General features: G+C 57.0%; 1 protein-coding gene across 1 annotated transcript in view; it reads left to right on the top strand.

Annotated features, from left to right (window-relative positions):
* POLN (DNA polymerase nu) overlaps window positions 1-12,766 on the top strand; it is a 158,957-nt gene that overhangs the window by 140,992 nt on the left and 5,199 nt on the right. Inside the window, exons 20-22 of the mRNA XM_057309675.1 lie at window positions 3,832-3,963; window positions 8,073-8,183; window positions 10,694-10,772. Coding sequence (XP_057165658.1) covers window positions 3,832-3,963; window positions 8,073-8,183; window positions 10,694-10,772 — 322 coding nt within the window. The remainder of the gene's footprint in view (window positions 1-3,831; window positions 3,964-8,072; window positions 8,184-10,693; window positions 10,773-12,766) is intronic.

Genomic DNA, 12,766 nt, shown 5'->3' with positions numbered 1-12,766 from the left:
TGCCAGTGTCAGCACACGGCTGTGCTGTCCTCCCCTTGGCGAAGCCAGAGTCTTGTCGAGCGAACCTTTCGAGTGTCCTGGGTTGCTGGGAACCCTCTGGAAATGCAGCACAGACAGGCTTCCCACCAGCTGGCTTTCGTGGTTGCAGTGATGTGTTTTCACTGAGGGGCCTGGAAGCTGCTGCTCTGAACACTGGGGGCACCGCTTGGGTCGGCGCGGTCGGCCTGAGGACCACAGTGAGAGCAGACGAGGAGAAGCAGGACATGACGTGAGCAGAGAAGGCACTCGAGAGGGACTTCACATCTGCGCAGCCCCGCCGCGGCCTGCTCCCCACACCTCCCCCAGACCGCCAGGAAGGCCGTCCCTGCCAGAATGGTGGTGACCACAGATCCGTTGTTCCCCAGGGGTCTCGCGCAAAGGGAGGACCTGCCGGCTCACTGCCCCTCTTTCAGCCACCTGCCAAGTAACAGTGCCCCCAGCCCAGTCCTGCTCACGGCCCCTCTGAGCCCATCCGGACATGCGACCTCCTCCAGGAGGCCCCTCCTGACTCCTCTGGTCTTGCTCTGAGCTCCCACTGCTCCTGGAGTCCGTTTAACCCTTGATTCTCCTCAAGTTGTTCAGCGTTTAAATTTGCCTCCACATCCAATCACATTCGACCAGCAGGCACCCATGGCTCCCAGAGGCTGACATTTGTCACCTGAGATGTGCAGGGGGGCCCGGGAGGACAGCACTGAGTAACTAGCCCACGTGCCCCAGAGTCGCTGATGCCAAGTAGGGCCGGGAGAGGTGGGGCAGGCTGCAGGTTCTGAGGGGCGAGGAGAGTGAGTCAGGTCTGCTCCGGTCAGACCAGCCAGCACTCCCGGAGGCCACGACATGCCAGGCGCTCACTAGGCCCCAGAGCTACAGACAGGAGGGAGAAACTATTAGCAAATGTGCGAGGGGTGAAAGAGCACTTGGAGAAAAGAGAGTGAAAATTGTCTTCCTAAAGCTAAAGATGCAGCCCGCGTGCACACGATGTAATTAGACGTCTGTGGGAAGAGTCACTTCGCGTGTTCCTCTAGGATTTCAGAGATGAGGAATGACGGTGCTCCCACTGGGGGGCGCTTGCTCTCAGGGGGACAAGCCTGCCTGCGATTATAACTCGAACAGCAGAAACCCCATCAAGTGAACCAAAGCATAGAGGACAGTTGTGTGAAAGGGGCCAGTCTCCATGAAGCGTGGAACACAAGCCCTCATGGCATCAACGGCCATCCCGCTTGGGCGCCTCTGAGTGCGACAGGCCCACGGGGAGGGTGTGGGAGCAGGAATCAGAGAACCGCCCGGACCCTCCATCTCTTTCCCAGTCTCTGTCTTCTTCCTTTGCAGCGGCTGCATTATTTGTTCCTCTGGTAAACAGGCTTCTTCCCGTACAGGACCTCGGCCAACCTCTGCCCTTCAGCTCTCCCGTCAGCTCTACCAAATACAGGAGAGGCATCCTTTCTGGGCCATTCATACTGAGAAGGAGGAGTGCGAGTTGTGTAATGGCCAATCAGGTCCCAGCAGACTACTCCCTCACAGGTATCAACTATGGGAGAAATATGTGGAAAAAATATAATAAACAACTCCCGAAAGGTACTGAACAGTGACCTTTGGGAGGAATGGTTCAGGGTGAGTTCCTCTTTGTATCGCTCTTCACCTGAAGACAGGCCTCCGTCAGCGTGATGGGTGGCTAACGCTCCAACAGAAATCCGTAATCTCACTTGCCTGAAGAAACAGAGGACAGAGTTTGAAGCAACCAGAGAATCTAGAAAGTGAGGGAGAAATCTCAGAAAACAAGAGAGCCAAAGGAGCCAAAGAACACCAGATTCTGGGGCACCTGGGTGGCTCAGTCATTAAGCATCTGCTTTTGGCTCAGGGTGTGATCCCAGAGTCCTGGAATCGGCCCCACATTGGGATCCCTGCTCCGCTGGAAGCCTGCTTCTTCCTCTCCCACTCCCCCTGCTGTGTTTCCTCTCTCGCTGGCTGTCTCTCTCTCTCTGTCAAATAAATAAAATCTTTAAAAAAACAAAAACAAAAACAAAACAAAGAACACCAGATTCTGGATATGAACTCTGCCCAAACCTCTGGCTGACCTCTGACTATACATAAGTAGGGCAGACTTCAGACAGCCCAGCTAAGGCTAAAGAGACTGATCTGAAATTTCAGCTGCTTCCCACTGCAGAGGGACAAAGGTCAAAGTTTGACTTGAGCCACATTAACTGCCTCCTTTAAAAAAAAAAAAATCAATACTGGAAAAAAAAAATAATAGAATCCAGAGTGTCTACAACGTTTCATTCACAATATCCAGGATTTAACCCAAAATTACTAAACATATGAAGAAATAGGATAATTTGATCCATACTCAAAAGAAAAGGCCATCATAGAAGCAAATCTTCTGATGTTGAAATTAGCAGACAAGGATTTTAAAACCAATATTATAACTATGCTGAAGGATGTAAAGGAAAATATGCTCATAATGAGTGAAAAAATAGGATATCTCAGGAAAAAAGAACCAAATGGAAATTCTAAAACTGAGAACTACAGTGTCAGAAATAAAAGTTCACTGACTCGGCTAAACAGTAGATGAGACATGCGAAAGGACTTAGCTGAGAAGACTCTGGGTTCCACTGAGCCAGATGTGCTGGAAGTGTCTAGCCACCATCTGATTCCTTTCTGAAAGCCAATGGAGGTTTCCACTAGAGTGACGTAGCAGAGGGGCAGGGATTGGAATGTCCTAGAAAGAAAGACTTAGAGATGGATTATTTCAGTGGACTGTATTCATGAAGCTATCACATGGTCTTAATTAAGCCTTAATAGGGCTTATTTCTGTCTAAATGACATGGGATAGTCCGGCAAGGACCGGAGGCTCCAAGAGCGTGCTCTCTCAGGAGAGACTTTAGGGAGCACAGCCTTTCCCACTCTCCCTAGCCAAGCAGGGGAAGCAGACATCTGCCCCTTCACTCTCCCAAAATATGAAGTTTCTGTCCAGACCCCTGAAAGCATCAGCTGGCTCAGGCTAGGGGTGGCCTGGCTAAAGAGAAGATTGGATCTGAGCTCAGTTAGTCCTATTCCTTCAGAGGTGTCCCCTTAAGAACCTCCGGGGTAAGGACTAGTGTTCTTGAGTCATAGGTGAAGAAACGGGGTTGATTGCAGGTCCTGTAACTTCCCCCCAGGCGCCCGGAGCTGCCTGTGGGTGACAGAGCTGAACTCAGACCCAGGTCTCTGTGGCCTCAGCATCTGCTCCCAGCAGGCTGCTCTGGAATTCAGGGTGCTGTCCTGACCAGAGATCTTGCTGTAAAAGACCTCACAAGAACACCTGCATCCTCTAGGGAACAAATACTGGTTTGGACCAGAAGTGTTGGTCTCAAAATGAAAATTTCAAAGATGGGAGCTCCTAAGTACATTTTCTCGTGATTTGGCAATGGAACTTTCCCTTCCTCTTTTCCTCTGTGCTCCTCTCCAGTGTCCCCCAGTCCTCTGGGGTCAGCTCTCCCTCTGGACAGGCTGAGAGACTTTACTCACGGCTTTACCTGCGTACCTGCCAGGCACTCGGCCAATATTGTTGAATGAATAAATGTTTAACGGGCGCCAGTCTAGGCCGAGCAGCACAGAGCACTCAGCTGGAAAGCCAAAGCCAACACCATCCTGACCATTCAGAAAAGACGAGTGGGGCCAGTCGGACCCAGACTTCGTCTTCCAAGGGCCCTTCTGCAGGCTCACTTCTGTGTGTGGTGGCTCCTGCCTGGTACCATACGATCCCAGTCCCAGCAGGTGTGAGCTTGCCTCTGACCTTGAGTGTTTCTGTCCATACAGGGAAGGAGCGGCTTGCTGCTTGCCTTGGAGTTACTGTGCAGGAGGCTGCCCGGTTTTTGGAGAGTTTTTTGCAAAAGTACAAGAAAATCAAGGACTTTGTCCAAACAACCATTGCCCGGTGTCATCAGACAGGTGAGCCAGACACAGCCAAAGCCTTTGCAGACCCCTCTTCCCTCCCTGCTGACCTACAGCCGCCCCTGATCTCCTGGCCCTGCTCCATAGGGGGTGGCGGGCAGATGGGAGGGGACGGGGTGAGCACAAAATGGGACTCTAGGCTCCAGTGTGAGAAGGGTCCAAAGCCAGGGTCTGCTTGAGGGAATCTCACGTCAGAAAATGGTAGATGGGTAGCTAGAGATACAATCCTGCACCTGAAAGTGGAGAACATATGTTCTTTGAAAAGCACGTGGTATAGTTACAAAATTTCACCACAATTTGGTCACAAATTCCAAAGAATATCAACTAGAACACATCGTGTGACCACAGTGGAACGCTGTCTGTCCACCTACCTGCTTGGAAACAGATCACACTCCTCAATGATTCGAAATCAGAAGATGTCCCAAGAGCATTACAAACATCTTGGAAGTAAATGACAGTGGGAGGAGCTCCCGTGAAAACTGTGGGGCACAGCCATGCCGATCCTTCACTTAGAGGTGCAGGAATAGTTCAAAAGCATATATTAAAAAGAAAGAAAGAAATCTGTGATCATAAGTGGGTTGTATTCGACCCTGGACGTTCGGGAAAGAGCAGCACGGTGAAATGAAGCAGGGGGAGGAGAGAGATGAGCAGGAGCAGAGACTCAGGAAGCGGGCCGCAGGCAAGCCGGTGGACGACAGGTGGTGAGGGGCGCTGTAAGGACGGAGCAGCTGCAGCCTGACGGGCCCAGCCTTCCCAGTGGCTGTGGTGTGCTCCCTCAGGCTCCCTTGGGGTCCAGGCCCGTCCCAGCTCTGCCAGGCCCGCTGGTGACCTTCCTCTCTGGAGCTCCCGGCGGCCCCTCCCCAGGAGCCTCCTGGCCTGACTGTGCATCCAGGCACCAGCCCCGGGGCGGGGAGGGGGGGGGCTGTGGGCCCTGACCGCACTCAGCCCCCAGCTCCCTGCAGCCTTGGTGCACTCCCATCCCCAGTGAGCATCTAACAGGCCTCAGGCTCCCTGGACCTGGGGGTTGAGCCTCTTCCTGTGGCCACCTGCACCCGCACCTAAGGGAAAAATGAAGACAACCGACTTTGAAATGTTAGAAGAGTGATAGAATATGGAGTCAGAATTGCCATAAGCAGGAGGCAGTGAAGGTGCAGGCATGTTTTCAGTGGCTTTCCGTAAAGTAACTCATGGAATCCTCACCGATATTCTACACGTGGTTGGTATCTTTACCCATTTTACAGATGGAGAAAATGAGTCACCAGGAGGTTAAGCTAAGTAGCTTCTCCAGTTCACACAGCTAACAGGTGGTAGCAGGCGGGGACCCACGCCCAGGCAGCTCCAGCCCAGAGCACACTCCCTGCTACGTGCTGCTGCCTCAACTCTTGAAGGGCCACATATGTGGTGTGCGTACCCTTCCACCAGCTACGACACTTCTGGGCAAATGCTGGAAAGAAACCCTCGAATGATCGTTGAAAACTTCCACACACACTGGTTGAGGTCGGGCAGCGATACGGGCTCCTCAATGTCGCGGGCCCCCGTCCAAGAGCAGACAGTAGAGGAGGCAAGTACATGCAGACGGTGTCAGAAAGACGGGATTGCAGGTGTGAAAGGAGCCGGCAGAATGGCAGTGCAGAGTGGCAGGGGGAGGCCCCGGGAGAGCACTGTGCACCCCGGCCTTGGGGGGTGACATCTGAGCCACCCCGGGAAAGGCCAGGAGAGCCTGGAGCAGTGCTGGGGTGCGCAGGCGGGCTGGGGCAGCCAGCAGGCCAGAGAGGAAGGCAGAGGGCCCAGACCCTGCATGGCACACCACAAGCCACGGGAAGAACCTGGGGTTTGTTTAGTACAAATCAGTCCACGAGCGTGGGAGATAGACCGGCAGGGGAGGCTGAAGTCCGAGCCGGTGCCCCGGGAGCCGTTTGAAGTGACAGGGCCTCCGCCCAGCATCTGACGTGGGATAGACGGAGAGCACAGGCAAGAGATGCCAAGGAGGCAACATGGACCACTGACCAGAGGGGGGCTCAGGCCCCAGGTGTGGGTGCGAGCTCTCCACGTAGACACGCCTGCCGCTGCTGGGGCTGGGGCTGGAGCAGGCACACGAGGCACATCTACCAGGCTGCTGTGAGCAGTAGGTCCGGGGTCCCTTCCAAGGCCCTGGGGAGAGGGGCTGCAAGGTGTTCGTGTGGTCTGCTCCTTTGTACAACTGACAAAAGCAAGAGCAAGACGCTGCCTCCTCCACACCGGCCCCTCCACTCCCTGCCAGGGAGGGGGCAGGGGCGGGCAGCAGAGCGGCCACGGCCGGCGTGGGAGTCCAGCTAAGAGGATGTCATTCAGTGCAGAGACTTCTGTGGTTTCTCACTCCTTCCTTGTGTGATCGAGGGATGCTGGCCGTGCCGGCACAGGAATGGCTTGGAGGAGCTTTCCTCCCACCCCCGGCCCACTTCTTGAGCACGGGGACATGAAGGTGAGGGATGGGGGTCACCTCGCAGTGTGACTGGGAACGATGACCCCAGCCCTGTGAGCCCTGGCTGAAACAGAAGCGTGGAGCCAGGGACTTCCACTTTGGGCCACAAAGGGGTAACCGAGCTCAGACTTTCCTCCCACAATATACAACTAGAAAACTGGGCACAATGTATGAAACAGCTGTTTCAGACACTGGATCATGGGCTGTGTACTCTTCTATCCCTGAGGGTCTCTGAGCACCCCAGAGCAATGCAGGAGGGATGCCAAGGAGATTCCATGGTCTCACTCAGCTGAGGAGACCAGGACCAGGACGGGGGAGGCAGAGTTTCAGAGAGGAGGGAGCTGTGCGGAGAAAGCACTACACAAATCCGGAGAGTTTTGAGCACCGGGGTGCACACAGAGCGGGAGACCCCACAGGGTGAAGCAGAGTGATTTCTGGAAGCTGGAGCCTGGACCATTCCAGAGTCCATTCAGGGCTAGCTGTGTGTGTCCTGACCCTCGAAGTGGACAGTCCTCGTTGGCCATCTGCGACAGGCAGGAGAGACCCCAGAAGGACCACACCCTAGTCGTAGGTCTGAACTAGCCCCGATTCCAGGCTTCTCTAAACCTGCCCTAACAAAGCTCAAACACCGGCCTCAAGGGCATCAGATGACCTGCTAGTAACCTGGGCCGCACACACTCTTGAAACGAAGACAGCAAACTGACCCTTGGCAATATGAGACACGCGGTACCCAGCACCCAGCCCCAGGCCACTAGACACACCGAGGCAGAGACTGAAGTACATTCAGGTGGGGGCGGGGGCTCCCGTTGTCCTCACTGCCCGGCGCTATTACGGGACTTTCTCCCACTGCCCAGCATACAGTGGGCGCTCCACACATTGTCATTTTTGTAATTATGACGTATGTGGGAAATGCTTCCAATCCTCAGACGTGAGAGATCCTGAGTGGAGAACCTAGCCTACCAACACCTAATAAAACACAGGTCCTCGCTGGTCAGGAACATCCTCACCCAACACGGCATGTCTGTGCTCTTTTTCTTCAGGAGGACCTCGGGGCAGGCAGCTAAGCATCTCAGGTTGTGATCCCGGGGTCCTGAGATGGAGCCCCGGGTCAGGTTCCACACTGGGTGTGGAGCCTACTTAAAAGAAAAGAAAAAGAAGAAAAAGAGGACCACAAAATTATGACGATTCAGGCCCCACAAAACTTGGGTCTGCCCTCCTGCGAGAATGCGGCCCCTCCCTCCTTGAGTAGACTATGGACTAATGCCGTTCTCCCCATCCCAGCTGCCGCATGGTCCAGAATTACTTCTGTACTGCAGTCCCACAAGTGGCCGTAACAGTCTTTATAAACTGCCCTCCCCTGTCCTCTGTCAGATAGAACTGCAGCCAGAAGTCAGAAAGGAGAGCCGCCAGGAAGCTGCCTGGCTTCCCCACCACAGAAGCCCCTCGCCCCTGAGACAGACCAGGAGGCCTGTGGGCGGAGCTCCCCACTTCGCTTGGGCTCAGTGCTGCAGTGAGGAGGGGTGCTGCCTGGGCCTCTGGACCCCACGTGAAGGAGGCCATGTCCACAGAGGACAGGTGAGCACCAAGGCGCCACACGGCCTGTTTACTTCTGTCTCATGTCCTGCTTCTCCTTCGTGTGACCCAGGCTATGTGGCATCCATCATGGGCAGAAGGAGACCGCTGCCGAGGGTCCGAGCACAAGACCAGCAGCTCCGGGCACAAGCAGAGCGGCAGGCCGTGAACTTCGTGGTGCAAGGTACGCAGAGTCCCTCAGGCTGCCTGCCGTGGGTTCTCGGCAGCTGCAGGGCTGAGCAACACCCCCAGATTATCGGGATGATAGTCCCTGCTCCTGTGCTTAGTGGCAGTTCCGCGGGAAGCACGAGGGAAATAGCTCTGGGTGCTCAGCAGACGCTCGGGACATGGTGGTCTTTCCCCCAGACGACACTACCCTGGACCTCCGAGCAGGGAACTGAGGCTTTCGGAGTTTCTCTAGCCAGGACTAGGGCGAGACCTGGAGCTCAGTCCCTGGATTCTCGGCCTGGGGGTTCTGGCATGCCCTTCTTGCCTGGCAGGGGTAAGACCTTGCAGCAAGGCCTCCCGATGCAGCAGGCCCTCCTGGGTCCTGCAGCCCTCAGCCCCAGGCAGCAGGGAGTCGTGATAGCACACTGTCTGCCCCTGCTTACAAAGACTCCTCCATCACCGCTTAGCCACAGCCCTCAAACAGCTCCCGTCTCCGCGTCGAGGAGAAGAGGGAGAGCGGTAATCATGGGCTTCCTGTACCATGTGCCACAAGCCGTCCCAGGGAGGCCCCAGGCAGCCTGGGGATCAGGAGTTATCCCATCAGTGACCCCATGGGTCACAGATGGGGAACTGAGGCCCCCAGGGCCCAGACATGAGGCCTGGAGGCAGGATTCCACCTCCTGCCCCCAGAGGGGGGTTCTGCAGCAGGAGGGTGGTGAGGGACCCCAGCTGACGGGGAGCGGGCAGCTTGGACTAGAGGCAGGGTGGGGATCAGGGGGGTCCCCGCGAGTCCTGCAGAGAGGGGGACACGGCAGCACTGAGTTCAGACTCAGCCTCCATGTATTGCTTGGACAGCAGGAGGCTTGGTGGCAACTGGCAGGACAATTGCTAGGATCTGGTCTGGGCTCAAGATAGAATCTTCCAGAGTCCTGTGTCCCAGTGTGACCAGCCAGATAGGAACTGAGGACAGTGACAGCCCTCCACATCCTTAGATGGCGGGTTTTCACGTAGGAGGCCACTGTCAGGCCACGGCCACATGTCTGTTCACTAGATGTGTGCAAGGCATGTGCTCAGCTATGTTAGAGCCCTTCCAGAAAGAATGCACACAAGACGTGAGAAGCCAACCAGGACATCCACCTACCGTGGATGCGGCCTCCCTGCACACGTGTGTCTCTGACGCACACGTGTGTCTCTGAGCAAGTGACTTGCTGTCCATCCACCTAACAGAAATCTGTGTGGGCGTCACGAGGTGCCAGGGGCGAGCAGTGGCCAGTGCCCGCGAGAAAGTTCTGCCTCTGACCCGTCAGCCAACATGACCAGCGGTGACGCGCCCACCTCGCTGGGGCCTCCCCTTCCCCCACATGCCCCTCTCTCGCCACCCGCCTCCCCCATCTTTGTTTCTCTAGCTCTGGGCACTTTTCCTGACCTCCCACCCCAGCACAGCTTCCCGTCCTGCCTGAGACCCCTCACCGCCAGCAGGTCGGCCTCAGAGCCCAGACTTCCATGTCCAGCATTGCTGCCCCACTCTCAGGAAAACTACGTCCATACTCTGGAGGCTCAGCCTTGCAGTCAAGGAAGGCAGTTCTTGGACGGACAGTCTTTACTTCTTCGTGAACCTTGGGGACCACGAAGAGCTAAATCAAGTTCAAACCGCCAGTGAGACCTGAACTTCAGTCTCTTTCCCACATGAGACACCTGCTGTGTGCCTCCCCCGGGGATGGGCATGTCCCCTACACTGGGGACACAGCCCTGACGTGTGCTTTACCCCTACCCTAGTCTAGGAGGCTGGATCAGAGCCCATGTGATCCACTGTAAAGCCGAGCACAAGGAAGTCCAAAGGCCCCAGGGCTGGAAGGCTGAGTGCACACCCTTGCCTGGTCACTCCGTTAGCTGGTGCAGCGGGCAGGATTCTAGATTCTGCAGAACCTGTGAATATGGTATCATTCCCACGGTTAGGTCAAGCCACAAGGCAAAAGGGGGTTTCCATCCAGGGTGGGCCTGACCTAATCAGTCAGGCCCCTGAAGACCGTGTAGCGGTCAGAGTCAGGGATTCACCACAGCAGGTACCCTTCAGCTGGCCGTGAAGAAGCAAACTGTATGTTGGCCAGAGGGCCCATGGCAAGGAGCCGAGAGCAGCCTCCAGGAGCCGAACGCCTGGCCCACAGCTAGCAGCCAGCAGCACAGGAACCTCACTCATCCCACGGCAAGGAAACAAATTTTGCTGAAGACCTGGGGTCACTCGGGAGTGGGTCGTCCCTAGTCAAGCTCCACATGAGGACATGGTCAGGTCACACACTGATCTCAGGCTGTGAGGCCCTGAGCAGAGGACCCAGCCACACGGGTTTCTTGCTCGGCAGGAACTGTGAGATGGTAGATCTGGGTTGTTTTAACCGGTGGGGCTGGGATCCTGCGTTCCACAGCATAGAAAACTAAGACAGCCGGGCTCGGCTGAGCGTGTGGCCGAGTCCCTGCTGCAGGGCCCTGGACCTCACGTGGTTCAGGAAACAGAACCTCGCACTCCCACAGGCTCCGCCGCAGACCTCTGCAAGATGGCCATGATCCGCGTCTTCGCTGCAGTGGCTGCTTCCCCTACCCTGACGGCCAGGTCAGTCAGTGAGTGGCCGGCCTGCCCCGGCCTGACCCAGCGGGTGGGCCTGCCTTTCCAGGGCTCGGGGGGAAGGCCCATTGTTCTGTGAGTGGACACCATGGCTAGCCCATGCGCACGCACCTCCCAGGAGCAGAGCAACGCCCGCCACTTCCCATGAACCCCAAGCAGAGGGGCCTCCTAAGCCCGAGCTCCTCTCAGCTCTCCCGGGGGAGCCCCTGACTCCTAACTCGGGCTGGGCGAAGTGCCCAGGGGCCGGCTCACGGCAGCTGCAATAGCGACGGGCCATCCACCTTGAGGCCCGAGAAGGCCTTTCGAGGTTCAGCTGGTGTGGAAATACATCTCCCCAGGTGTGCGTGAGCCCCTGCAGGCCCAGCCCAAGGTGGACTCCGCCAACCTTCAGTCGGGACCTGGAGACGCCACACGGCCCCCACTCCCGCCACCCAGTGTGCCAAACACCCGTCCCTGCCCCCAGAGCCAGCGTGCAGGTGCCTCTCGAGGATGGGGGCTCGACCACGGCTGCCTCCGGGCCACAGCTCTCCCCAGTTTCTGTCTCTGCCTCTGTGGCAGAGCATCCCGGTGGCCGGAGGACAAGGAGCCCCTGCCCAGCTCCGCTGGCCCAGAACCACGCCCCACAGCCGCCCACGGTCCTGGCGCCCGTGCAGCGGGCAGGGGGTGTGTTCTGCTCCAGAACCCCAGGACCCTCCCTGGCAGCTCCTCTGGAAGTCCCCCAGAGAAGTGGGTGTGTCAGGGCCCAGAAGGTCTGGCTCCCTCCCTGCTTGGGCCCCAGGCACGTTCGTTTGCCACACTGGTGGTGGTCCCCAGGCCGGAGCAGGCCTGTCCCTGCCCACGAGCCCTTCCAGGCGGCAGGGCCAGGCAACCGCTTCTCCAGCTGGTGACCTGTGAAGCAGAATTGGCAGCCTTGCCACTGCCCCAAGGGTGGGAGGTCACCTGCACAGTGGGACCCTTTTCCATCTGAGGCTACAGTTTCGTCTTGGCTTCAATACTGTTGTGCTTCTCAAGGCATGATTTCCTTCCTTATCTGAGGTCCTTCATCTTTCCTTGAAAAGGCTTTCCTACTGTTTGCTTTGACGTTTGAACCTGGGCTTTTCTGGCAATGCCAGCAATTTTGTATAGAAATGTGCAGGGGTGGGGAGAGGACTGTCCCCAAGCCCCACAGAGCCGCCCAGCAGCGCCCGCCCCCGCAGCCCCTGCCCCCGACACACCGAGAGGTAGCACGGGGAGGAGGCCTCTGCGGCTGCCAGCCTGGGCCTGGGGAGGAGCGACGGCGAGCGGGTGTCTGAGGGCTGCTGCTGAAAGTTGCCGAGGGCACCTGCCCCGGGTCCGGGCGGCAGCTCTAGTTTCTGCGGCTGCTGGGGGTGTGGAGGCAAGAGCAGAATGGGAAATGCTTGCCTCTCAGAGTTTCTCCTGCCCCCACGTCCAACTACTCCCCCCCCCACACACATGCCAGTGCGTGCAGGCGCCCACAGGCCCCTGCGCCCTGGGTCCTGTCCCCTGGTGTGCTCTCTGTAGGTACATTTAGGAGGGGCACGAGCAGCCTGGGTAGCTCACCAGCTCGGCTGGAACCGAAAGCCACACGGTTGTTCTGCATCTGTGATATCTTAGTCCAGAGAAGTCTGATCCATTTTGGGGTTTTGTGGGATTGATAAAGGAAAAGTTGGTACATGAGGACTTGGGGTCTTCTTAGATGACCGAGTCCAGAGCAGAGCACGAACAGTTCCTGCTCGGGGTTTGGCACCCAGCTGCCCCTCTTTTAGGCATCACTGTCCTTGGGAAACGCTTCCCACGGCAAATGTGTTGTGTCATGTTAAAACACAAAGCAGTCCGGCGTGGAATCTGGGGCCTTTCCAGCTCTGCTCTGCTCTTCCCGGAGCAAGAGGAGAAGTTTGGGATCAAGAGTAGAATAAGCCGCCGCAAGCCATGTGTGAGGGCACGAGACGCACCCCAGAGGCTCACGGTTGTCCGAAGTGGAG

The sequence above is a fragment of the Ursus arctos genome, unplaced genomic scaffold (assembly GCF_023065955.2).
Source record: "Ursus arctos isolate Adak ecotype North America unplaced genomic scaffold, UrsArc2.0 scaffold_9, whole genome shotgun sequence".
NCBI lineage: Eukaryota > Metazoa > Chordata > Mammalia > Carnivora > Ursidae > Ursus > Ursus arctos.
Note: the sequence above shows the minus strand (reverse complement) of the source record. Positions and strands in the feature narration are given on the sequence as shown.